Source organism: Pleurodeles waltl, chromosome 2_2 (assembly GCF_031143425.1).
Source record: "Pleurodeles waltl isolate 20211129_DDA chromosome 2_2, aPleWal1.hap1.20221129, whole genome shotgun sequence".
Lineage (NCBI taxonomy): Eukaryota > Metazoa > Chordata > Amphibia > Caudata > Salamandridae > Pleurodeles > Pleurodeles waltl.
This window is the reverse complement of record NC_090439.1, coordinates 1,162,817,674-1,162,845,193: the sequence shown is the minus strand read 5'-3', so window position 1 is coordinate 1,162,845,193 and position 27,520 is coordinate 1,162,817,674. Positions and strand designations below refer to the sequence as shown.

At 44.4% G+C, this 27,520-nt stretch overlaps 1 protein-coding gene across 1 annotated transcript; it reads right to left on the bottom strand.

Moving 5' to 3' along the window:
• Positions 1–2,624: 2,624 nt before the first annotated feature.
• LOC138283010 (zinc finger protein 484-like) lies at positions 2,625–27,440 on the bottom strand. The gene is made up of 3 exons (XM_069221126.1): positions 27,377–27,440; positions 17,751–17,819; positions 2,625–6,043 (listed from the first exon to the last, which is right to left on the bottom strand). The coding sequence occupies exon 3, from the start codon at positions 5,512–5,514 to the stop codon at positions 4,204–4,206; it is 1,311 nt and encodes a 436-aa protein (XP_069077227.1). The 5' UTR covers positions 5,515–6,043; positions 17,751–17,819; positions 27,377–27,440; the 3' UTR covers positions 2,625–4,203.
• Between the last annotated feature and the right edge of the window lie 80 nt (positions 27,441–27,520).

Sequence of the window (27,520 nt, the reverse complement as noted above, 5' to 3'; positions counted from 1 at the left end):
CACACCCAAGAATGGAAGCATCCGTAATGACTGTGGTCACCGGAGGTGGTAGACAAAACGGTCTCCCTTGTGATAGGTTGCCATCCACACTCCACAATCGAAGATCCACTGCAGTGTCTCTGGAGACTGTTATTGACTCCTTGAGATTTCCATTGTGTTGAAACCACTGCTTGCGGAGGCACCACTGGAGAGCCCTCATGATGTGCCAATGTGCGTGAGTGGCCAAACCCCTTAAACCTACGGAAAGGTCTATCGGTCGAGGATAGTGTCTGAAGACCTAATGGCTCAGCAGTGGCCTTACTCTCCTTGAACCTTTCTAACGCTGAGTCAGCCTTGTCTCCAAACAACCTGGACCCGTCAAAAGGAAGGTTCATTAAGGTGTACTGTACTTCAGGGGAGAACACCAACCCCCGAAACCATGCATGCCTTCTGGTTGCCACCAATGTGCTCATGGCTCTGGCAACTGAATCTGTTGTATCCAAGCCTGACTGAATGACCTTCTTAGCCGCCGCTTGACTATCCTGCAGCAACTCCTTAAAATGTCCCTGCACATCCTGTGGCAGTTTTGGAACAACCGCCTTGGCTGAGTCCATGAGTGTATGGATATATCTGCCCAACACACACGAAGCATTTACCAATTTCAATGCCATGCTACATGAGGAAATGATCTTCTTAGCAGATTGTTCCATACGCTTTGATTCCCTATCTGACAGAGTCGTAGAGAAGGAACCAGGAGCAGCCTTCGAAGAACAAGAAGCCTGGACCACCAGACTTCCAGGTGTCAAATGCTGACTAAGAAACTGTGGGCCACCTGGCGCATCCCTATACCTCCTGCAATTCCTTTCGAAACAGCTGGAGTAGTCCCAGGTTTCCGCCAGAGATCCAGGAATGGCTCCGACAAAGCCTCATTAAATGGCAGCAGAGGTTCAGATGTAGCAGAGGAGGAGTGAAGAACCTCAGTCAGGATGTTAGATTTCAACTCCGATGTAGGAAATGGCAAGCCTGAAAGTTCAGCTGCTTTCCTGAATACTCCATGATAAGAAGTAACTTCCAGAAGTGGAATACCCCCAGGTGATAACAACTCCCACTCGGAAAAGTGTCCAGTCCACTAGCCACCTCAATACCTTCAAGACCATAAGAAGGTAAAGGAATCTCTCCTTCCTCAAGGTCTTGTGGTGCTCCTCCAAGTACTGCTGCTCCTCCAAGAGCCTCAAGGCTTCCCTTCTAGATCTCAATCTAGACTCCAGCCACGGCATTGATAGCGAGTATGCGGATGTCGAGTATGTCTTTTGCGGCACTGGTGAATCCAGAGCTGGTGTATATTACTCCGCGCAGGAGTAGAATGACTCGACGCTGGACGAGATTTATCCACCCTCGGTACCGGCTCTGGCTGTAACGTCATCCCCGACCGTGATGGAGCAGTGGACAGAAAATGCCTCCAAGATTAGAGGCCAAAGGACCCGTGGTGCCCACAGGCGCACCGCGGGGGGCCATCACCCTGTTGAAAATGCTAAGCATAGCATTTAATAAAACAGATGGATCCATCCCAGGAACTGGAAAAATCGGATATTCCTGTTGAGGCTGGGCCTGACTTGATTCCTGCTCTTCAATCTCCTGGTCTGGTGGAGTAACAGGAGAGAACTGTGCCGCAGGACTTGCAGGCGACGTTGAGATATCAACCAAAGATGGCCCCGGTGACATCTCAGGTGACTTTGGTTGTGGGAGAGATAGGGTGGGACTCACCTCTCAGGTCGAACGGCGCAGAGACTTGGAAGCCAGCAACAAAGACCTCAGGCTAGCATCTCGGGAAGAGCAATGGCGAGAGCTGTGGCGACCTTGCCTCCTGTGCGACCTTGATGGCCTGTGGGACAACGACTCCTCTCGAGGCCTGGATCTTGGACATCCCGCTTCTCTTTTTTTAGCCTTTGCCAGGCACAGTTTTGCCTCCCTTTTCTTCAGTGCCTTCTGGTTCATACTCTGGCAAGAAGAGCATCCCCCGACGTCGTGGTCGAAACTCAGGCACCAGAGGCAGTTTTCATGCAGGTCAGTAACTGACATATAGCCTCCACACTCTCTACAAGGCATAAAGCCTGACTTTTTCAGCTGAGACATTGTTACACGAAGAAAACTCGTTATGAAGAAGCTCTCTCGACACAGTGCAAGGCCTGGAGAGGTAGAAAAACCATTAGCATCGAAGGAGTGGAAAGAAGGGAACTGACGTCAGCATGCCCGCGTGGACTTCTTATGGCTCCGATGACTTCAGACGTAATCGCGTGCAGAGCCGTTCCATTGTGACTTCCTTGTTGACTTAAAGAGCTAGAAAGAAAAATAAATCTGTTGAATTCTGGCGCATTAGGAGTATTCAAAACGTGAGGAATCCACAGGTAGATGTACCCATCAGAAAGACAGTTTGGTGTTTACTTTTTTTTCTCTAACTGAAAAGTTAGAGGATATTCTAAAGTTAACTTGTGAAGTAATTGTGCTGGATACAGTGAGTGGAAAATAAAAAAATTTGTATTTCCCTAACACACAACAAAAATTAAATACATGTAAACAAACTGAAGACTTAAAAAAAATATATATATATATCAACAATTACAAAAGCACAAATAAAGCACATTTTTATGTAAGTCTGATGTGTGATGGAAACAAACATTTTAATAGGATGAAACCAAATCAATACACTTCTTGAAGCACAAATAAAATATTCAGTTAAACCTGATTTATCACTAAAACTGTTTGTGCTAATTTATTGGCCATTCCAATGGAAAATGTGCAGTCTTTAACTGATAGTGTGCTACTACGCCATGCTTTATTAATATGTTTGTGACTTTCTTGACTTCATTGTTTGGTTTTACATGTGAGAAAGTTTCACTAAGTGTCACACATTTGGCAATAAAATGTCCCTCATATGTACAATTAAACCATGAAAATGTCACACACAAGCAATCTGTAAATTTGGAGCTGTACATACCCAAATATATACAAGCAATCACCTGATTCAAAGGTATCTTTACAAGTACCTCTACAAGCTCTGATGTACACGCCTTTGTAAACCTATATATCAGCATCACATTTGATTTGACTGTGTTCATTTGCACAAGACTTCTCAATGAAAATAGATCCAACTCATTTAAACCACGCTGGAGACCTACTGGATTAAATCCAGAACTATTATGTAATCCATGTAGATTAGGATTCAAATTATTCCAGCTATCAATGATGGGAGAATCATCCTCAACAGTTTTAACAGGGCTAGCAACACAAACATTTAACTTGAAAATGGAAAGGAACCCGCTGGGCATCCCAGGCAATGGCAATTCAGAGGTATAACATTTTTAGACACTCCTCCGTGAGAAGGGTCTTGTCACACCAACATCCATGTGTCAAATTCAAGAGATATGATCAACTGTAAAAGGACATGCAGTTCTCAGTTTCACCATTTTGTAATGTAAGGGTGGTCTGTCAACCATTCAAAGATGGACTCATACTCCAGCATCCTTCTATTATCCACATATTTCTGAATGACAGCATTTTTAGATTACCACTACCAGGAAACTATGGATAAAACCAAGACTGCTTGAATTGTTTTTGCTCCTCAGCCCTGAGAAGGAAAATAAAGAATTGTTTACTAAAGAATTTCCCAGCAGAATCAAAAAGAGCAAATTAGTGGTCCCTTTTTATGCACCAAGACCGAAACACTTCTTTCCTGGCCTGCAGCAGGGTACCCTCTCCCTTCTAAAAAGCCGACTTATCAAGGTGTCTTGAATCATGGTGAATGTTTGGTCAAATCGGGATCCCACCTGAGCTTCCAGCCCATGGCAACTTGAAACCTTTATTACATGTATTACTTGTTATTTTTTCAGGTAGATCCTTTGCTCTCAAAATTTCCAAGTATTTTAAATTCCATTATTCCTGATCAGTTTTACACAATTCCTCACTGTAACTTCAGTTTGGAATTATTTTTTTCTTTAAATTACCAGTTTGCACTTCTCTCTGAAGCTTCTTCCACATTCTTCACAGCAGTGGAGTTCTCACCAGAGGGTTTTCTGATGTATGAACAGTGTGTTTGTCAGAGTGACGCTTTCACCACATTCTGTGTGCCAACAGAGTTTCTCATCAGTATGGATTGTTCTCACATTTGCCACACTAAATCTGCATTTACTGAGGATGGATCCTCCGATTTTTTAACAGACCTGTCCTTCAAGTGAGGCTTTTCACACACTGAGTCTGTTTATATGGTTTCTCTCTTGAATGCATTATTTGATGCCTCAACAGTGTGTTGTTCTGCGTGAAGCATTTCCCACATTCTGTACAATTGTATGGTTTCTCCCCTGTATGAGTAATTTGATGTCTGAACAGTGTACTGTTCAGACTGAAGCGTTTCCCACATTCTGTGCAGTGGTAGGGTTTCTCACCAGTGTGGATTCTCTTGTGAATGAAGAGTGTGCTTGGCTGAGTGAAGCGTTTTCCACATTCTGTGCAGCAGTACGGTTTCTCATCAGTATGTATTCTCTGATGTCTAAACAGTGTGGTCTTTAGGGTGAAACTTTTCCCACATTCATTACAGTTAAAGGGTTTCTCACCAGTGTGGATTCTCTGATGCTCCACCATGCTGCGCTTCTCACTGAAGCTTTTTCCACATTCTGCACATTGGTACGGTTTCTCAGCAGCGTGGATTCTCTGATGTACCAACAGATTGCTCTTTGCAGTGAAGCTTTTTCCACATTCAGCACACTGAAAGGGTCTCTCACCAGTGTGAATCCTTTGATGCCCCACCAGGCCATGCTTCTCACTGAAGTTTTTTCCACATTCTGCGCAGTGGTAGGGTTTCTCGGCTGTGTGGATTCTTTGGTGCCTTAACATACATTTCTTAAGAGTGAAACTTTTACCACATTCTGTACACTGATAGGGCTTCTCTCCACTATGGATACTCTGGTGTAACAAAAGTGTACTTTTTGCAGTGAAGCTTTTCCCACATTCTGCACACTGAAAGGGTTTCTCACCTGTGTGGATTCTATGATGCTTCACCAGTGTGGATGTGTCAGTGAAGCCTTTTCCACATTCTGTACAGTGGTAGGGTTTCTCACTAGGAACAATTAACTGATGCTTTAGCAGTGTGCTCTTCTGAGTGAAGCTTTTTCCGCAGTCTGTACACTGATTCTCACCAGTATGGACCTTCTGATGTACCAAAAGGTTTATTTTCTGAGAGAAGCTTTTTCCACACTCTGTACAATGATAGGGTTTCTCACCAGTATGGACTCTCTGGTGTCTCAATAAATTGTTTCTTTCTATGAAGCTTTTCCCACATTCTGTGCAATTATAGGGTTTCTCACAAGCATGGACTCTCTGGTGTCGTAACAGCTTCCGTGGCTCAGCGAAGCTTTTCCCACATTCTGTGCACTGGTATGAACTATCCTCAGATTTAACTATTTCATGCCTGTCCAGCGAACAACCCTCACTGCAGTTTTTCTCACATTCCGCATATTGGTAGAATTTGTCTCCCGAAAGCATCCTATAATTCAACAGATGTGTTCTGTGAGTCACGCTTTTCACATATGTCTTACACTGGAATGTTTTCTCCTAAGTATATTCTGATGCTGCACTAAAGTTACATCAGAATGAAAATGGGATCACACTCTGTACCCTTGTGCAGGTTTGTCCCATTACACATTATCTGATGCAAATACAGATGTGACCTCTGAGTGAAACTTTTTTCAGACTCTGTACTATGGTTTTGTGCCAGAATAAAACATCCAAAGTACATACAGAAAAAAGGAGCAAAGCTGTTTTCACTTTATGTAATGATACAGGTTATCCCTGGTTCGGATCTTCAAAGTATTTATAAAGATGAGCTCTATATGAAGCTTTTTGCTCACACTAGGCCAGTTTTTCTCCTCAAAACGAATCGCACAGTGTGTTTACAGGGTCAACCTTCAGGTGGAGGTTTACTCAGATTCTGCACAATTTTACAACGATTCATTTGGTGATGGTGTGCAGGACTTTTCGGGTGCTGCAGGTCTGTTTATCAGGTCCTTTGATTCTGTGAATGAGAAACACATGTATGTAATAGTGCAAATGAAATCAGGTAGCTGTTTTCAGCCAAGTGGCTACAAGACAGAGCAGAAGGATAAGAAACAGTGATTTGGACATACACAGGCACAGAAGGAGGAATGCATCAATAGATGCACTAGAGGTATTAAGGTCTGAAGTCACATTTACAGCATAAATGTACAGTACATTTTCCTGATTTAGCTGGTGAACTACTCGGTCCAGTGGGCGCCACCACCAATCATAAATCCAGATCACAGCAACCCAGGATCAAGTAAAAGTTTCCTGAAATTTGGTGACCTTTGGCTGCGACAGTTGGTTGCCAGCCCAACTCCAGTAATCCCCTTACCCTGACCACTGACTATTAGGACTAGTTGAGCCTTTGTATGATCCCTCAATTGGTTGAGATCCCAACTACCTGATCCATAGATGTGTCATTGGAAAGGTGTAAGAATCTTTGGTTTGGACTTTCTTTAAATCAATGAATATTGGATTACTTTTCTTGGAAAATTAGCAATGCCTCAAATCGATCAAAGGAGCTAGGTCATACCATTTCTGATTTACAATATTGTAAGGTAAGTCTATCGCCTCCCATGCCATCAAAGGAACTTTCTAAGGATATTTTATGCCATTTTAAAGACAAAATTTAAAAAATCTGTATGAAGAGATTTTGGAAGAAAACCTTTCTCCTGGTGGATGTTAATGCAAACCCACGCCTCACCGACAAATACACTGTTAAAATGTGAACCAGTGGGAGAAGTGCAGCTAAAGGCAGCGTGTAGAGGTATTTGGCCTTCTGACTCCCACATGACTTCTTCCTGCAATCCACAAATTAAAAAGCAAACACTTGTTCCCTCAAGAGCAGCTTCAACTACTGAATAGTTGCTAGCATGGAAATCTACCTTTAAAAAAAAAACCTTCACTTTCACTAACAGTAGATAATCTGAATCTCTGATCTCACAACTGTCTGAAATGTCAAAGAAACTGGCCCTAGAACATTTACAGAGATTCACTGAAAGAAAGACCTTCTTGTGTTCTTTCCAAGTGTGGTTCTTCTTTACAAATTGGGCGAGCCTGGTTCCCGAGGGACCACATAAGACTTCTAAATGTAAGGACAGGACATCAACTTAGAATCTCCTTATTCGAATTACTGATGCCCCCTTTCTGTTGAGTGAGCAACCTGGTTCCTCAGGGGAGGACTTTTCCCTCAGAGGCATCAGATTCAAACCTTCTTTTCCTTTGCAAGAACTTGTCTCCAGCACCATGTCACTGAATACCCAATAGATTGTGACCCCTTACACCACAGTGTACTGTGAGTTTCCATGTGGACTAAGGCTACTGTAAATGTTACGCAGCATGGTATGTGATTAAAACCTAGTCTTTCCATACACTTTTTCTAATGTATTTAATATCACAAAAATTGAGTGGAATTTTATTGCCAGCAAACTGACTACAGTGCCTAAATACACTTGAAATGCAAGTTACTTAAAACAAACAACATTGCTTATCAAAAACAAGAAGTCCGTTTTACAATTCAAAGTCATTTAGTGGCATCAACCATTTTCCTAATTGTTATTAGTGGCATTTTTTAAGTGCATAGTTGAAAACATGGTATTTAAGGAAAAAGTACGTACCATTGGTAGAGTGGATCCAGAAAAGCTGAAATCGCTTTCCTGTGTCAAGAGATAGCACCACAGCTCTGAATCGTCCTGGGTATCTTCCTGGACAGGATGATACAGAGTGGTTTGGTTCTGCCCTGGTGAGTTGACATCAGTTTCTGTCCTTTTTTCACACCCCAGGGGCAAAAATGAGACCAATAAAAACTGACAGAACAAGAACCAACTTGGGATCTTATTTTCTTTAAAAAACTTTCTCATTAACATAGTCAGTACCACTGAAAGAATGGAGTTCGACATACGATACACTTTCTCTGATATCCTCAAACATACCTATATGATCATATTTGTGGACAATATTTATAGATGTAAGAATCAGTCACCTTCTGTAGAGTTCATATCATTGTTCAGCACTTCTCTCAAACGATGTTCTTCGAGGTGCCCAGATGTGGGTCCAGTGCACACTGTGCCACTGGGACCAAGCTGTACCTGGCTGATGAGCCCTGTCTACGGTGAAACCAGTCCTAGGTTGCTTGCGTTCTGGACCAGGGAAGGCCTAGCAACTCTGGCTGGACTGTTCCTATTGGAGCAGGGTTGAGACTGATTTGCATATAGATGGGTCCAAAATCAGATGACATGGTGTGGCAAAATAATGATGGAGTGGGATGTGACCCCAAGTAATTACCAGTGGCTGAGATTAATTCAAGCATTGAATTCATTATTGTTTTGTATACCTTTCATTGTAGTGGCATTATCCAAGGCCTCAAACATTGTGGGTTGTATGGGGAAAGCTGGTAAAACAGAAGCAAGTCCATGTTTGATCTTGTAATATAGAAAAATATGCAAGATCTCTTGTCACCCTCTGTTCTTGAACTGCTCTGGCAACAAAAACCTGTCCTCAATCACAAAAAACTATAATTGTAATTTCCAGTTTCTGAAGTAGAGAGAGGTATATTTGTTCTAAGGTGATTGACATCCCAGGAAAGTCCATACACAACACAACATGCCATGCCCCATCTATTTATGTCTTTTCTCGCCAACAAGACTTTACTTATTGTACTACCGGCAACTTCAGCTGGATGAGCCAGTACTTATTCTATCTGGGTACATGAACGAATCGCTGCATCAATAAATCAGTAGGATGCATAGTGGGCCTGTAGCACAAGAAATATATTTGAAAGACGGGCCTGTAAGGCTATCCATGGTATAAAGGTTCACACAATGGTATCCCAATCAAGCCTTGGTTCCCTCCAACCCATATTAATCTAGTCCATTTGTATTGTAGTCAGAGAAAATATTCACCAGAGGAACAGTATCGTACCTCGAATACCAGTCTTTATTCACAAATAAATTCGGAATCAGCCCCTAAGTCTGGTGTCAATAAGATCTGCTTTAAATGCTTGACGCTTGACGTGGGCGAAAAAGTAAATTCAATAATTTTCAAGGAGCAAATACCCCCAGGCATCAGACATCCCAGAAAGAGTATAACACAGGCGCGCCTTAGCAGAGTGTGATATCAACAGCATTTGTAATACATCGATCACGATTTATGTCGGTAATGTGATAAACTCCCCAGCAAAAATTAATTCTGACTCTCAGACCTCCAACCATTTTGAAGTCACCTACTCCAAGAAGGGTGAATCATTTATGCTGGGGTCATATTTTTCACTAGTGTAAACTTATAACCTACTATACTTCTGTGTGTTATCAGATAACAACTTACTGGAACATCAGTCACATTCCTCGTTCTGAAACAATTTGAGTTATTTTTTGTTCTACTACTTCCTGTAAACGAGTAGAGAACAATGTAAATTATCGCAGTTAATAACCGGTTTGCTCATTCCACCATAAAATGGCTCAATAAGGTTGCACTCTAATTACAATGACCTCAGAAAAAAAACATAGACTCTTCTGTGTGCAAATGCATTTAAAATGGCTGCTCTGTTCACTTACTATGTCCCAGGTTTGGCAAGGACACAGTAGGGGCAAATTGCTCATGCAACTATGCCCTCACATGCAGTATAGTGAGCCCAGCCTTAGAGCTAGAAGGCCGGCCAGAGGGTTGGCTTACCCATATTGTATGTAGTGTATAGTGGACAAGACACACAGGCAGCATGCCATGTCGAGTTTGTATTTTGGGATTGCACCAGGACACTCAGCCTGCAATGGCAGTGCTGGGTGCATCTGGAGACATGGCCCTTGGGATTGGCACAATCTGTACTGCTGCCCTCAGGGGCCTACCCTTCATACCCCATGCCCTGGTTACCTAGGTACCATTTACTAGGGACTTACAGTGGCAGCTAAAGGTGTTGCCATTTGTCCCAATGCATCACAACACTTTTGGGAAAGAGGTCGGGCCCAGGGAACCTGGTTAGCAGGGGCCCAGGACAGTAATAACTTTAAGACCCTATCAATACCTGGCATAAAGTTGGGGCTAACCATGACAAAAGAGGCCTTTTCTCACAATGACCAAACATTAAATCTGCTCTCCTAACCCAGAGAGTATTGTGTCATAAGGATACTGAGGACAGAATGCTGAAAGGTACATGTATATAGCGAAGTGTAGATTTACTTTTCCTAACTCCACATCTACATACCTTGTAGATATATAGTGTGTAGGTACTTATATGAGGGATAAGGTATAGAAACATTATACTCATTTACCTGTTAATATTATGGATTCAATATTCTGTACTCGATATTCTGTGTCATCAATATTCTGATGTCGATATTCAGGTGCGCACCATGTGATTCCATGTGAAGGAATATGGGGATTTTTTAAGGTACATTTTAAAGCACATTCATACAACTTTTCAGAATCCAACTTTAAATCCTATCAATTAGACAGGACTGAAAGTAGAATGGTGTAAAGTAGAAGGGTGTAAAGTTGTAAAGTAAGCTGACTTCCAACTTTGTGTATTTTGAAAAATGTTCAAGCTTTGTGCAATGCCAAGCTTAAAAGTTCTCTAAAAAACAAAAATAGCTGACCTCAGCTAGGAGTCCTCCCTCCCACACCTCTTACCTCATGTCGTGAATTTACAGTTTCCACACTCACAATGTGTTTGCTGAAGTATGTCCTAACTGGTACATTCTGCATTAGGAAATCATCACACTTGGAAGACCTGAAAGGATAAACCTTACCTGAAGTAAATTAAGGACATTTCATCTGCTTCATAAAGTGTGGAGTTTGCTAATTCTATCCAACTTTGTAACTGAATGTTTAATTTAACTTGTTACTAATTTACAATAACTTTAGAGAGAGTGCTGAGTATATCCATCAAGAACATTTGGGAAATTAGTGGCAAACAGTGTGTTCTAAACATTGTTGGGATGAAACAATGAGAAAAAATTTAATAGAATTTAAATGTCATTTTACAGAGGAAGCTGGGAAGGTCGCAAGAAGAATTTCAGTATAAGGTTGTAAAAAAAGATGGATAGTTCAATTACATTTCATCAAAAACACCAGTCAAAACTGCACAGACTTGAAGTGAGCTTTGACATTGGCACACACCCCTCACAGTTACAAGCAGGTTGTGCAAAAGGTACAAAAGGAGACCATTGCTAGACATCAACCAGCAAGAAGGATACGGGCGGTAACGTATAGGTTACCATATGAGCCCAAAATGAGTATTTTTGAGGCCTGTGGCCTGGCTGAGGACACTAGTTCTATCTCCAGTTAGGGGAGTCGTAGATGGACAGGCACCAGATGCCTGTAATGCTCGGAGTGGGAGTTTTAAGGTTGCATCTAGGATTCTGCTCCGTGATAACATCTCTGTTTGATGCTGCTTGCATGGTAGATCCCATTTGGATGCTACAGAGTCCTCCAATTCCGGAATTATGGATGTTCTCTACTCTTTCACATGCAGTAGAGTCCTTGCATAGGACCCTGAAGGTGGTACCCTCTATGGATAAGTGTGCACTTTTCTGAGTGGTGAATGTAGAAGGCCTGGAAGCCTACCATGTGTAGTAGAAATGGAAAATATTTACTTGCAGAGGGATTATTTGGCATTACAACAGGTGCAGATAAAAGTCAACTTTCATGGTTTGAAACAGTTAAGAGACTGCCATATTTAAATATACACTAGAATGTCAAATCACCCCTCAATAGAACTTGGAGTTCTCAGCAAGCAGGTTGTAATTTCTAGATACTATACCAGCATAGACATGGCTAATATGCACTAAAAGAGAAGGCGTCAGCATTTATCACCAAGAGCATACAGTAACAAATAACTAGGGGGCACCATTTGAAAGCAATTTGCAAAAAGAAATGTTAATTAATTAATAATGGTTAGACCTTATGAGGATTTTGAAGATCCTGCAAGGAGATTTTTGGATCTTACACTAAAATCCCTTTTAGAAAAAAGGAGTGCAACATTCTGCTTTGACATCCCTTTGGCCAGGTGTATTGTCGAAAACATGGTAATCTATAAATTCCACTTCAAATATCCAATCGCTATTTCTCTGTGTACCTAACTCTCAAATTACTCCTTTAGGCTCACTCTTATTTTCCCTACTCAAGCCTCAAATCTCTGCCCCCAATGCCTTAACCGTTTCCCTACTGTCCCTTTCTGTTGCATCTATCTTCCCATTCTTATCTCTCCTGCTCTTTTGTCTATTTTCTATTTGCTCTCCCTTTGCTCTTTCAGTCTTCTCTCCTTTTCTAGAACCTCTTCCCTTCTATCTTCTTTGTACTTCTCAATATTTTCTATTCTCTCTCTAGCCCTCTTCTACATAGGCAATGTAGGACAACTGAAACATTCTCTCTGCTTTGTCTGTCCATTAACAGCACCTGCCACTTTTCTTTGACCACTGTTCTTTTCTCTGCCCCCGCCCCCCCCAATCCCAGAAGCAAACCATCTAGGGGGCCTCCTGGAGCTGGAGATGTCCCCGGTGATCATGGAACAGAGAAGTTAATGCAATGTGGCCATCACACCCCTCCAGCTTGTTGTCAGTTCCTGTTGGACAGGGCATGAGGCTGCATGGTTTTAGTGGAATTTAACTGTGTTAGGGCAGACGAGGACCTATTGACATCCATCACATTTCTTTCAAAGTATAGTGTACTTCAACAGGTCATCGACAGTACTGGAAAAGAAAATGTTACTGATAAAACCACCAAAAACATTTTCTTTTCGAAAATAAAAGTCTGCATGGGAGGGAAATGCTTCCCACAAGTCCGAAGTTAGATTTTTTCTTTTGCTATACAACTCAGCACACTGATGCTACACAGCAAAACAGACTGGACGCAGACCGCTCTCATGGATTCTATCTGGATTCACAAATGTCCTACCTCACAGCATTCCTATGCTTCTCTTTATAACAATAGTACCCCATTTTTGTGACTGAGAAAGAGCCCATGAAGGGAAAGACTCTGTAAGGCCCTTAAGGCCCAAAGAAAGATCAAGATTTTGCCTTGCAAATCGTCCAATTCTGGCTATGTGGGTAGCTGCAGTATTTAGGCCAGAGCTCTGTTGGCACCCAGGGAAACCTGCCAAGCCCAGGTATTCCTGAAAACAAGCTGCCTACGGTAGTCTGGGGTGGGGTAGCTTATGTGAATACCTCTTTTTACCCAGAATGCCTAGCAAACACCAAAGTTTGGCTAAATCACAGATTTTCCTCATATTTCAGTGAAGGAAAATTCTGGAATCTGTGTGGAACCATACAGTTCCTATCGTCCAGCATTCCCACACTCCTCCCAATAAAAATGCTACCCTAAATGTTTACTGTTACCAAATATTATGCATTTAGTACATTAATTACATGGTGCCTCATAATAGCAATTTATGTGTTATGACCATTGATTAGATAAAGCAGAATTTCAAAGGAGTCAATGCATTTTAAAAAGCAGATTCATACAGCATAGTTCTTAAAGTACATTATACAAAAATCAGGACATCTTAGTCGATGTTCTTCAGAAATGTCTAGAGAGGCCAAATATAATACAAATGCTTTCAGCCTAAGATACCTGTGATTGTGGTTTACACAATATTTGTTTGAAGGAGATGAATCTTTAGTGTGTTCACCAGGTTATTATAAAGTTACATACATAACATTTCTGGCCCACACTAATTCTAATACCAAAACACTTAATGGCTGGCAGCCAACAGCAGCTTACACCTCTTACATTCAATTAAACCATTTATGCTATTAGAGTTGTCCATCCGCAGTACTACGCAGCCAATAAACCAGCCATCACTAAAGAAAGGATATGGAATAACTGAAGGTATCTGTCAGACACTGCAGGTGAATTAGATGACTTTATTCTAGCCCATGACTGCATGTCCCAAATATCTATAGACTGGCCGCATCTTCACATCTCACAGTGGCTTTCAGATACGAGATGATGATAACAATGCACACCCCAGCAGATCTCTCCACTTTTCTCTCCCTACGGAAATGCCAGCTCCAGCCCAAAACTATACAATAGGGAGCAGATTTACTAAGATTTTCTATGAGGTTGTATTACTTTTGTGGCACAGCCTGACATAAAATAATTTTTGGTATTTACTAAGATATTCAAAGCCATTTTGCATGGCTTTACGTAGTTTAGTAACTACAGAGTAAAGGAAGGCAGCGCATATTGCTGCCTTGCATTACCAAGATGTTCCATTGGTGGCGTATGGGTGTTCCCATGCATCCATCCATGGACTTTGGCACATTCCCAGATTTACTACAGCTAGTATACCTGGGAATGCATCACAATTCTAGGCCTTCCCCAGTGAGGGGTAACGGGGAAACAAATGTATTTCTCCTTGTTGATTCCACACTGTCTTCAGCATTCTGCAGCACACATGGAAAGAGGAATGTGCCCCTAAGGATTGTTTTGTGCAAGGAAGATGTCCATTCCTGCCTAAAAACAATAATACCCATAACGCAGGGGTGTCAGCATTGGCGCTAGGCAGAACACAGTGTGCCAGCACTAGGAGACAGCAGAAATGTGCCATATCTGTGTAAATGTGGTGCATTTCTGCTGTCTGCCTTTCACGCAATGGAGCACAGCTAATTGCCTTACTGCGTTTTGTTGTGTGAAATGTAAGTAAATCTGCCCCAAACTTTCTGACTGGACAGCCCAGTGCAGTAACCAGCTAAGCAAACTAAAATCATAAGAAATACCCTAAAGGGACCTGCAGAGCTGTTCTAAGCTGTCAGTGTACTTAAAAACCATCTGTGTCTCTCACACCTCATCATCCACCACCCTGGTGCGCGTTGCGTTTCATAACACAATAACCACACCTTGATGGTCATCATACACAACAAGAACACTGCCCACATACGATCACAAACAAAGACAAAACCCTTCCAAGGACACATCACCCTGTATTTCGTAACTTACTTCCATGTAGGTAAGTGCATCAGTGCCACGCATAAGCATACAATACAATATATATTATCTGTACATCTGTACATCACCAAGATTTGTTTTTATCTTTGTTCCCATCACACTTCAGAATTATAAAACAAAATGTGCTTCATTTGTGCTTTCATAACCCATGGTCTATGTTAAAATATTTGTATAGGATATTTACAGGTATTTACATTTTTGTGAATTAGAAACAAATTGAAATCCTACAGTATTTTATGCATTCTCTGTAAACAAAGCCACTGGAATTATGCAATTTTGGTGTTTTACACATAATTCGGAATTTGCCACGTTTGCCACATGATGCATCATCTGCAGCATAATCTGCAACTTTTGACAAAAAATGATTTTGTTTCAGCTCAAATGCTGTAACATGTGCTGCTGCACACTGGAAGGTCCTTCGCACAGGTTGACTGGTTACCTTTCAGTTACTTACAGCTGTATGTGGAACCTGTGCTAATAAAGTGAAACTGTTGCCCAGACAGTGCTGTGTAAAAATTAGAAAGTAATGAAGTGATACTGTCACCAAAAGTGCTGCTTTAAGAGGCATAACTTGTGTTTTCTTGCCACATAATTTAATCCACTTTGCTGCATAATGTAGGCCTCCCCTGTCCCATAATTCCAGTGGCCCTGTCTCTACCCAAGAGAGATTGTCACATAGTTCACGTTACAAAATCCTGCCCCTTTGCAGTCAAAGGACATGTTAAAATTACAAGCAGCAATTTATCAGAAGACATAGCCTGACATTTAACCTGCCTTGAAACATAGAGCAAATGCAACAAGATAAAAACAAAATTTAAAGGCATTTTTATAGTTCATTCACCCTTTGAACGTCTGGACTTTTAAACTGGGTTAGTTGTCTCGGTTATTTGGGGGGGGGTTGGGCAAAGATTATTATGAGCTGGCCCGTCCCTCAAATGCCCCCCATGGCTACAGACCTGTACCCCTGACTTTATCAGTTCGCCCGGCGTGAGTAACCTTGCCTTCGTTAAATGTCATCCTCTTGTCAATGGGAAGAAATCTCTGTCCACTCTGCCCTGGTATAGTGTGTCACACAACTCAACTCCGCAACTCTCCTCTGTCCAGTGGTGAGCCACTCTCCTTCCCGCCACCTGGTTTGGTGCCCACAAGTCTCACTGCATCAGGGCTACAGTGCCCCCACTGGTCCTCCCATGGGGATCTCCACAGTTTGACATCCTCACTTTTGTGAATACTACAGGATCCTACCTCTGGCCTCAAAGTGACTTTTCTAGATGTAGTTCAGTTCCTCATGTCATCAGTTTTCTACACCCTCTGGATCAATAGCTTCCCAAGAGTCTTGCATACCACATTCAGCACCTGATTTTCAGGATCTGTTGTGGGGAAACTGACCCTTTTCATGTTGAACTGGATCAATACCACGGCTGCTCTACTAAATGGGGGCTAAAGTTGCTTGGATTTTAACAGTACAATGACTTTATAGCATGGTCAGATAGCAGAGCGCAGTGTCAGAACCTCCAATATTGAAATCAAGAAAACACATCAAGTAGCCAGTATTGCTGCCCTAAACTGGGCATCTGCATCTCACCAGAGAAATGTCAAGATGGCAGCCGCTAGTCACTCTCTGTGAGCGTTCTAGTTGTTACTGTTATTCATTTAGAATGTTCACCATGCTGAGAGAAAAATAATCTTAAGTGCGCGTAGCGTTCTACAACGCTCAATTCACTAAGTTCCTTGAATCGTCTACATGTACTGGTGTTCGGCTCCTAGTTACCTCAGTTTTAGTCAGATATTCGCTGTCTTCGCAGCAGTTAGCGCGTCCGTATCTCATTGGATAGTTTGTTTTATGAGTTGTGCATGCTTTTGTTATCTGTAGATATCCGAGTGTAACTTCTTCCCTCCTGTCCCTTCTTCAAAGAATAACAACCTTCCAATATGCATGATATTCTAAGGTCTGCCTTTCTGGTGCACTGTCTCCATGAACCGTTAGTGGCCTTCCAATACGCATGATATCCTAAGGTCTCCCTTTCTGGTGCACTGTCTCCATGAACCGTTAGCGGCCTTCCAATACGCATGATATCCTAAGGTCTCCCTTTCTGGAGCACTGTCTCCATGAACCGTTAGTGGCCTTCCAATACGCATGATATCCTAAGGTCTCCCTTTCTGGTGCACTGTCTCCATGAACCGTTAGCGGCCTTCCAATACGCATGATATCCTAAGGTCTGGCTTTCTGATGCACTGTCTCCATGAACCGTTAGCGGTCTTCCAATACGCATGATATCCTAAGGTATGCCTTTCTGATGCACTGTCTCCATGAACCGTTAGCGGCCTTCCAATACGCATGATATCCTAAGATGTGCCTTTCTGGAGCACTGTCTCCATGAACCATTAGCGGCCTTCCAATACACATGATATCCTAAGGTATGCTTTTCTGATGCACTGTCTCCATGAACCGTTAGCGGCCTTCCAATACGCATGATATCCTAAGGTCAACCTTTCTGGTGCAGTGTCGCCGTAGCGGCCTTCCACTGCACATAAGTTCCCACCATTCCAGAGCAGTGTCTCTGTGAGCTGCAAGCATGTCCTATTAACTCACCTTATCTGGAGTAGTGTTCATTCAGAACCTCTTGGTTTCAGACGCATCATCAATACTGAATCTGAGAAGTCGGATTACAACAAAAGATTTGCAGAACGTTTTAAGGAAAATATTAACTCAAAGGAGAGAATACATAAAAACAAAGTCTTACCTAATCTCCGTGACAGAAAGCAGCAACTCCAGATTCCACTGGGCATTTCCTGGGTCACGCAAGTATTTTCTGTTAAAAATAGAAAAGCAAAATGATTAATGATTATTGACACAGTTATTAAAAACCAACCAAGGTGCGGCATGCTGCAGGTGAGCTGCAAATATAGTTGCATGTCTGGGAGAGCTAGGCCTCCGTCCTCCATGTTTTTTTAAGGACTATCAGGGCTACCCTTCAAGGCTAGACCAACAAGATCAGTAGACTATTCGATTTTTGGAAGATTTGTGGCCCAAGTGGGAACTGTGAATTCTGCACTAAGCAGAGGTAGCATGTAAGAAACACCACCTTGGCTATTGCCACCCTATCCATCACCAACAAGCTCAGGTTATTCCAGAACCCTTTCGATCCCACAAACCCCTCAAGGACCCTGTCCAGTTTAAATGCCGGTGGGCAGCATCAGTGTGTGTGTAACCATAATGCCCAGGTATCTGAAGCTCTCTATTTCCCAGCGGATCCCCAAGTCTGGAAATTGCTCAGGATGTCTCTATTTCTCTGCTCTTGAATCAATACCAAAGCAGTACCTCAAGAAATGTGTCTGAAAAAATATCAAATTAAGAAGCCTGGCAACACAGATCCTGTAAAATGTCCATCCATTCAGATTTCTGAATTGAGGCTGTAGTGCCAGATGAATGTGTGGATCAAGGGCCATGTCACTACAGGGGGGCTTAAAGGAGCACTGAGGCTGCAAGGGGCTCAGAGGAGCACTGAGACCGCAAGGGGCTCACAGGAGCAATGAGGCTGTTGGGGTGTTTCAGAAGTGCTCTGGGGCTGCAGGAGGCTCAGAGGAACACTGAGGCTGCAGAGGGGCATAGGAGCATTTAGGCTACAGGGGGCTCAGAGGAGCACTGAGGGTGCAAGGAGCACAGAGGAGCATTTAGGCTGCAGGGGGCTCAGAGGAGCACTGAGGCTGCAGGAGCTCAGAGGAACATTGAGGCTGCTGGGGGGGAGGGGGTCAGAGGAGCACTGAGGCTGCAAGGGGCTCAGAGAATCAGTAAGGCTGTAGGGGGAAGGGTAAGGGGAGGACTGAGGCTGTGGGTGGGGGGGTTCAGAGGAGCTCTGAGGCTGCAGGGGGCTCAGAGGAGCACTGAGGTTGTAGGGGCTCAGAGGAGAACTGAGGCTTTAGGGAACTCAGAGAAGCACGGAGACTGCAGGAACTCAGAGGAGCACTGAAGCTCCAGGGGAGCTCAGAGGAGCACCGAGGCTGCAGGAAGCTCAGAGGAGCACTGAGGCTGCAAGGGGCTTAGAGGAGTACTGAGGCTGCAAGGGGAGCTCAGAGGAGCACTGAGAATGCAGGGAGCTCAGAGGAGCACTGAGGCTACAGGGGGCTCAGAGGGGCACTGAGGATGCAGGGAGCTCAGAAGAGCACTGAGGCTGCAGGAGCTCAGAGGAACATTGAAGCTGCTGGGGGGGGGGGTCAGAGGAGCAATGGGGCTGCAAGGGGCTCAGAGAATCAGTAAGGCTGTAGGGGGACGGGTCAGGGGAGCACTGAGGCTGCAGGGGCCTTAGAGGAGCACTGATGCTGTGGGCGGGGGTGTTCAGAGGAGCTCTGAGGCTGCAGGGGGCTCAGAGGAGCACTGAGGTTGTAGGGGCTCAGAGGAGAACTGAGGCTGTAGGGAACTCAGAGAAGCACGGAGACTGCAGGAACTCAGAGGAGCACTGAAGCTCCAGGGGAGCTCAGAGGAGCACCGAGGCTGCAGGAAGCTCAGAGGAGCACTGAGGCTGCAAGGGGCTTAGAGGAGTACTGAGGCTGCAAGGGGAGCTCAGAGGAGCACTGAGAATGCAGGGAGCTCAGAGGAGCACTGAGGCTACAGGGGGCTCAGAGGGGCACTGAGGATGCAGGGAGCTCAGAAGAGCACTGAGGCTGCAGGAGCTCAGAGGAACATTGAAGCTGCTGGGGGGGGGGGGTCAGAGGAGCAATGGGGCTGCAAGGGGCTCAGAGAATCAGTAAGGCTGTAGGGGGACGGGTCAGGGGAGCACTGAGGCTGCAGGGGCCTTAGAGGAGCACTGATGCTGTGGGCGGGGGGGTTCAGAGGAGCTCTGAGGCTGCAGGGGGCTCAGAGGAGCACTGAGGTTGTAGGGGCTCAGAGGAGAACTGAGGCTGTAGGGAACTCAGAGAAGCACGGAGACTGCAGGAACTCAGAGGAGCACTGAAGCTCCAGGGGAGCTCAGAGGAGCACCGAGGCTGCAGGAAGCTCAGAGGAGCACTGAGGCTGCAAGGGGCTTAGAGGAGTACTGAGGCTGCAAGGGGAGCTCAGAGGAGCACTGAGAATGCAGGGAGCTCAGAGGAGCACTGAGGCTACAGGGGGCTCAGAGGGGCACTGAGGATGCAGGGAGCTCAGAAGAGCACTGAGGCTGCAGGAGCTCAGAGGAACATTGAAGCTGCTGGGGGGGGGGGTCAGAGGAGCAATGGGGCTGCAAGGGGCTCAGAGAATCAGTAAGGCTGTAGGGGGACGGGTCAGGGGAGCACTGAGGCTGCAGGGGCCTTAGAGGAGCACTGATGCTGTGGGCGGGGGGGTTCAGAGGAGCTCTGAGGCTGCAGGGGGCTCAGAGGAGCACTGAGGTTGTAGGGGCTCAGAGGAGAACTGAGGCTGTAGGGAACTCAGAGGAGCACTGAGACTGAGGGAACTCGGAGGAGCACTGAGGCTGCAGGAAGCTCAGAGGAGCACTGGGGCTGCAGGGAGCTCAGAGGAGCACTAAGGCTGCAGGGGGCTCAGAGAGCACTGAAGCTGCAGGGAGCTCAGGGAGCACTGAAGCTGCAGGTGGCTCACAGGAGCACTGAGGCTGCAGGGGGAGCTCAGAGGAGCGCTGACGCTGCAGAGAGCTCAGAGAAGCACTGAGGCTGCAGGGAGCTCAGAGGAGCACTGAAGCTGCAGGGGGCTCAGAGGAGCACTGAGGCTGCAGGGGGAGCTCAGAGGAGCGCTGACGCTGCAGAGAGCTCAGAGAAGCACTGAGGCTGCAGGGAGCTCAGAGGAGCACTGCCGCTGCAGGGAGCTCAGAGGAGCAAGGAGGCTGCAGGGAGCTCAGAAGGGCAGTGAGGCATACATAGCCCTACCAAGTATCACGCATCCCGTGTTAGAATAACGCATTTTCTGTAATTTTCCTGCAAAACTGCAATGCCTGAGATTGTCACTCAAAATAACTGTGTCCTGAAGTGCTGTAAATCCTTCTAGTTTCTTACTTTGCTAGGTAAGCTCTGAGTAGTGTTTATCGAAGGACACATGGTGGCGCTGGTGTACAAGGGTAGTATACGATTCTTGCTATATTACTATATGTAGTAAATAATCTGCAGGAACTACGCAGAGCAAGTGGAAAACCAGTTTATTCAAAGACTCCTCACACAACAATGCAGCACCAGCATCCAACATTCTATGGCAAACTCCAAGCCAGCCCAATGCCAACATTCTAAAGTAGGCAGAAGCATACCATTATAACGATCGTAATATATAGATAAACAAATTAACTTATCCCAATACTTATTACAACATAATTTATAATACACTATTTACAAGTCATTGAGTAGAACCATTGTGCTGGTAGTTTTTCCTGTTATATTGTTTTTCTTTTCTCTTGACTATTCTTATGCTTATAACATATCTTCTCCCCTTACGAATCGACCACAAAGTCCTTGTGCCACTTCGGTACTTTCCTGGTTCGGGAACTCCATCTTCCCCGCTGTGCACTTGCAGTATGTTCGGCGCTGTCCTTGGGGACTGGATCGCCTTCTTGCCTGTCAACAGTCCCCTGATGGTGCACAATATGGTCCATGCTCCAAATTCTTCCATCCTCTAACTCAACCACGTTACGATATACATTTTTAATCTTAATGGGTTCTGAAAATGTACTACAACCTTTTTGTGTACGATCAGGGAGCCTGACCTTGACCCATTGCCCCACCTGCCATGTCTTATTTTTGGTTCCAAATTTGTTATTATACCAGTTCACGTATTTTTCTTGTTTGCGTCGGAAACAATCTGCAGTCACTTCCTTTTGTACACACACATGCTCACCCCCCAGTAACCAATTGGGTTTAATTTGGTACCCGGTTGCCTTCCTTTCAGAGACTGGAAAGGTGAAAATCCTGTGTCTGTGTTTGGAGTGGTGTGGTACGACCACAACATCTGATTTAACGCTGTTTCACATGACAACCCTGAGACTCTAGCTCTTTGAATACACTCCTTGAACATTCTATTCATTCTCTCCACCAACCCATTAGCCTTAGGACTGTATAAAGCATTTCTGAAATGTTGGACACCCCACTTCTTAAGGAACTCTCTCATCTTGTCGGAAGTAAACTGCACACCATTATCAGTTACTAAGGTGCTGGGAATTCCTTCCTTCATAAATGCCTCTGTTAGGAAGTTAACAGCATCTACAGTAGATATTTGATTCACAATCTTAAACATTGTCCAATGTGAATGATAGTCTATCAACACAAAGATGTAATGCCCCTTGCTCCCTAGATAGTCATTGGGTCCTAAAATGTCAAGCCCAAGTTTGTCCCAAGGCTTCGCAGGTATGCTCACAGGCGACAATGGGGCCTTACGTGTTAGGTGGGTTTTATCACTCATGGCACACGCCAAGCATTCTCGCCTGACCTTCTCCACTTCACTATCCATCTGTGGAAACCAATATGTAGCACGTAGCTTATTTTTGGTGAGACTGCGTCCAAGGTGTCCCTCATGAGCCAGTTCCACCAATTTGCCCCATAGTTTGCAGGGAGGAATGATTCTTTCGCCCCTCATTACTAGATTGTTGGAGATACGTAATTCTAGTCTGACATTCCAATAGCCCTTAAGATCTTCCTCCACATCCTTTATTTTATTTGGCCACCCTCTGACAATTCTCTCCTTAAGTAATCGTAGCGTCTGATCCTTTTCTGTTTCTTCCACCCATTCCTCTTTCGTAAGACTGGCTAAATCTATCCACAATATGGGTTCACATATCTGTGATTCTTCTTCTTGACTGCCCTCTCTTACCAAATTAGGTCTCATAGATCTGGACAGATAGTCGGCAATAGTGTTTTTGTTACCAGGAACATTCACAACATTAAAGTTGTAACCTTCTAGACCTAACATCCACTTGGCTATGCGTGCGGTAGCACGCTCTCTGCCTAGTGTCATAAAAATGTTGACTGAAGGTTTATGATCCGTCTTAATCGTGAAAGGTAGGCCCCATAGGAAAAACGTAAAGTGTGTTATGGCCCAATAACAGGCTAGCGTTTCCCTTTCAACAGTCGAGTAATTACCTTCTGCTCCACTCAACGCTCTCGAAGCAAAGGCCACAGTTTTCTCCGGCCCATCAACTTGCTGAGACAACATTGTCCCTAAACCTTGGCCACTCGCATCAGTGGTCACAAAAGTTTTCAATTTTGGGTAAAATTTTCCCAAATGCGGAGAATGAATGATGGCTTCCTTGATATCATTGAATGCTTGTTGGCAATCACTACTCCATATAAACGGAGCGTCCTTCTTTAAGAGTGCCCTCATAGGGGCTGTGACCATGGCAAAATTTTGTACAAATTTTGCCATGTATTCGGCCAATCCCAAGAAGGATCTGAGTTCTGGTTTACTAGTAGGGGCCATTGCTTCTCCCACAGCCTTAACCAGGTCATGCTTAGGTTTTATACCCTCCCGGGTGATCTTGTGCCCAAGGAACTCTACCGAAGCCATACCAATTTGAAATTTCTCCTTCTTAATTGTCATTCCTGCTTTGCTCAAGACATTGAACACTTCTCTTAAGGTGTCATCATGCTCAGCTCTGCTGTTTCCGTAAATCAAGACATCGTCTTGGAAGCATAGACTATGTTCCACCCCCTTCAGAATGTTTTGCATAATCCGTTGGAACACGGCTGCCGCAGATGCTAGACCAAACGCCATCCGGCGGTACCGAAAGGCACCAAACGGCGTAATGAATGAAGTGAGGGAACGTGAGGAGGGGTGTAGCTCCACTTGATGGTATGCTGAAGATAGGTCTATGACACTGAAAAATTTGGCAGGACCCAAGGTACTCAACATTTTGTTGATTCTGGGTAATGGAAATCTTTCCACCCAAATGTTAGCATTAAGATCCCTCAAATCCACGCAGACATGTATGCCCCTTCCTCCAGACTTACTGGTAACAACAATAGGTGCTAACCAAAGAGCACTTTCAATCGGCTCAATGACCCCCAACTGTTCTAAGCGATGTAACTCTTGTTTAAGGGGTTCCTGCATTAAAAGCGGTACAGGCCTGGCCTTGTGCGAAACGGGAACTGCACTCTCTTTCTCTATTATCTTATGCTGATAATTAACCAAACGGCCCAACTTATCTTCGAAGAGACAAGGGAACTCTTTGCATATAGCATACTCACTCTCTGGACTTCCTACCAATAACACTGGTTCTTCTCTGTTAGGGTCCAGGCGTATGCCTAACTCGCGTTGATGTTCCCATCCCAACAGATTAGAACCCTTGTTGGTGAAGTAAACTTTTCCGGTGGTCGATCTGCCTTTAAAAGTTATGTGCATGATCATCATCCCTTTCAATGGTATGGGATCACTATTGTACACCCCAGTGGATATGTCTGCAGACTGTAAACTGTATCCTTTACCTTTGAACTTACTCTCATAAATACTGTAATTTATGAAGGTGAAGGGGGAAAATGAATCGGCATATACTCTTACTTGTTCACCATTTAGAGTTATATCACAAGTTGGATACATGGTATTTTTACATGTACTCTCCATTCTTCCTTTGACCTGCAATATAAATTTGCTGTGGGGTTCTTGGAAATCCTCCACTTTGTGCACTCCTTTCCTGCCCTTATATTCATTCTTCTCTCCCCTACATTCCCTCGCATAGTGCCCTTTAGCTCCGCATTTCCTACACATACAATTGCGAGCAAGGCATTCGGGGCTGTTGGCCAAATGCCTAACATTCCCACATCTGTAGCATCTACTTTTGGTGTTTCCTACAGCATTCGTCTTTACTGAGATTTCTTGGGTTTTAACTTCCTCCTCCTCATTGGGTTCCTTGCACTCTTGATTAGGAACAGCTCTGACCGCTTTTACTTCATCAGTTATAGTGGTACTCTTCATTAATCTGATACACTCTGCCGTGTGTTCAATGCCCTTGGCTATCTCAACAGCCTCCTTCAATGAGGGACTTAAAATTAACAATTTCTCCTGCACTTTACTGTTGTTGGTGCACCTTACTAATTGATCTCTGATTAGAGAGTCCTCTAGACCCCCAAAATCGCATGTCACGGCAAGACCTTTGAGACTAGCTATGTAACTGGACACCTTCTCATCTCTACCCTGTACCCTACTAAAGAATTTGTGCCTCTCAATGACCACATTTACTCTTACTCCAAAGTAACCCTCTAACTTTTTAAGAGTTATTTCATATATGTCTAACTCTTCCACTTCCTCCTCTTCTTCCTCTTCTCCTAGCTCTGTTAAACTATCATAGACCTTTCTTCCATGTATGCCCAAATTGTGCAATAAGATGTGTTGCTTCCTTAGTGGAGAGAATTTCTCCCCGCCAATTGCAATTAAATATGATTCAAACAATCTCCTCCAGTCCTTCCAGAGCAAGCTGGGTTCCCCAACTTCATTCAGGAATGGAGGAGATGTGACATGCTGGCTGAAGCCATGATAATATGAATTATAATGGATAATCTAAAGGACAACTTGCGTTCACTAATTTTCACAAAACAAATAATATTTATACTATATGGACAATTGCACAAATAATATATTACCTTGCAGCACTCATCCATCAAAATTGGTGAGCAATTTGTCATACAATAGTACTTACGCTGAATTTCAATCTCAAATAAATCATCACACACTAGTGCCTTCATACTATATATCACTCTAATATTTGGGTCCAAATACTCTGCACAGCCGTCAATACAGCCGGTATAAGTCAAATGTCCAACATGAGTAAGATGAAGACTTGTCCAACACTCGTGTATACTCGTGTGGTCTTCAACTGACCACCGACATAAAAACATGCTTCCTTGCTGCCTGGAATCCCTGGGGGCGTGTTGCCAACTTCAATCCGCCCAGGGGCCGCTGCCTCCTCACAGCGTCACCTCTGCCGTCGTCCTACCAGGAACAAGGGCAGCCAAAATTCCCTGGGGGCGCGTTCCCAATCCAACTCCACCCAGGGACCGCCTCCTACTCACGGCGTCACCGCTGCTGTAGCCCACACAGGAACCAGGCTGTCGAAGGAGCTGCCGTCCCGGGGAACTCTGCCAGGGACTGCTTCTCCCTCACGCGTCACCGCTGCTGTCGCCGCCGCACAGGAACAACGGTGGTTGAAGGAGCCGCCATCCAGGAAACCCCCACGCTCTCTGCTGTGCCGCCTTCCTGCAGATATGTTTCCTGGCATATGGAGCGCAGGTACACGCACTGTGCCGCACTGACAGGAGCCAGGAGGAACTGGTTGACACTTACGTGCCGCACCTACAATGGATTGACGAAGGAAAAGGCCAATATAGTCAGCACGCTGTGCCAACCACAAAGGCCAGGGGAGTGCTTGTCATCTTCACCAGAGCGCTCACTCCGCACAGCACCGCATATTAGGTCGGCAGGCCAGCGCAGACAGCAATAGTTCACACCAGCCCAGGGGTGAGGAGTCCAGCTGCCCCTGCACAGCCTCTTCTAATTGGATCCCACCCTCGTCGCCAAAGATTTCCTGTACTAAATAATCTGCGGGAACTACGCAGAGCAAGTGGAAAACCAGTTTATTCAAAGACTCCTCACACAACAATGCAGCGCCAGCATCCAACATTCTATGGCAAACTCCAAGCCGGCCCAATGCCAACATTCTAAGGTAGGCAGGAGCATACCATTATAACGATCGTAATATATAGATAAACAAATTAACTTATCTCAATACTTATTACAACATAATTTATAATACACTATTTACAAGTCATTGAGCAGAACCATTGTGCTGGTAGTTTTTCCTGTTATCCTGTTTTTCTTTTCTCTTGACTATTCTTATGCTTATAACACTATATTTATATGGTTCCTCCGTCTTCATCGCTTGATTTTCCTTGGGAGAAAGTGTCACTCCTAGTCATTGAAATGTCACTCATAATTACACTGAAATTATGAAAATGGCACACACAGCAATCTGAAACCTTGACAGCTATGCATACATGCCAACATTTTAGAGGGCGAAAGTGGGAGGTCCTACAAAAATACTTTAGAGGAGGAAAGTGGGACGTTCTAAAAAAATATAATCGGGAGAATGCATTTCTCCCACTGACTTCTATTAAAGGAGGGACAATTGCAGGCAGAAGACACCCAAAATAAAACCATTATGGGTTTATAAAATCTAGAGTCTCCCGTGTGATTCACGTCTATGGGCATGTATGCTGAGGCTGCAGGGGGCTCAGGTACAGCAGACTGGTCAGCGGTGCAGTGAGGCTACACAGGCGCCTAGAAGCCGTGTGCATGGAGCAGGTGAGTCTGCATGCGGGGTGACAAGAACAGCAAGAGCAGAGGGGCTGCAGCATCAACAGCAGAGAACTGACTGGAAGAACTACAGACAAGGTGATTTAAAACGTAAACACTGACCAGACGCGCTGAACCCAGACCGGTCCGTTATTCATCTGAACTTCCATCTGTCATTTATCTCGAGACAGAAGAAATAGACACAGAAAGCGGACTTAGAGATGTTGCACGCATTATCCTGTTTAAAGATGGCCGCTGCACAAGCCT

What these genes read in the sequence shown, in the direction of transcription:
- LOC138283010 (XM_069221126.1), bottom strand. Translation starts at nt 5,514, where the DNA reads ATGCTTTCGGGAGACAAATTCTACCAATATGCGGAATGTGAGAAAAAC.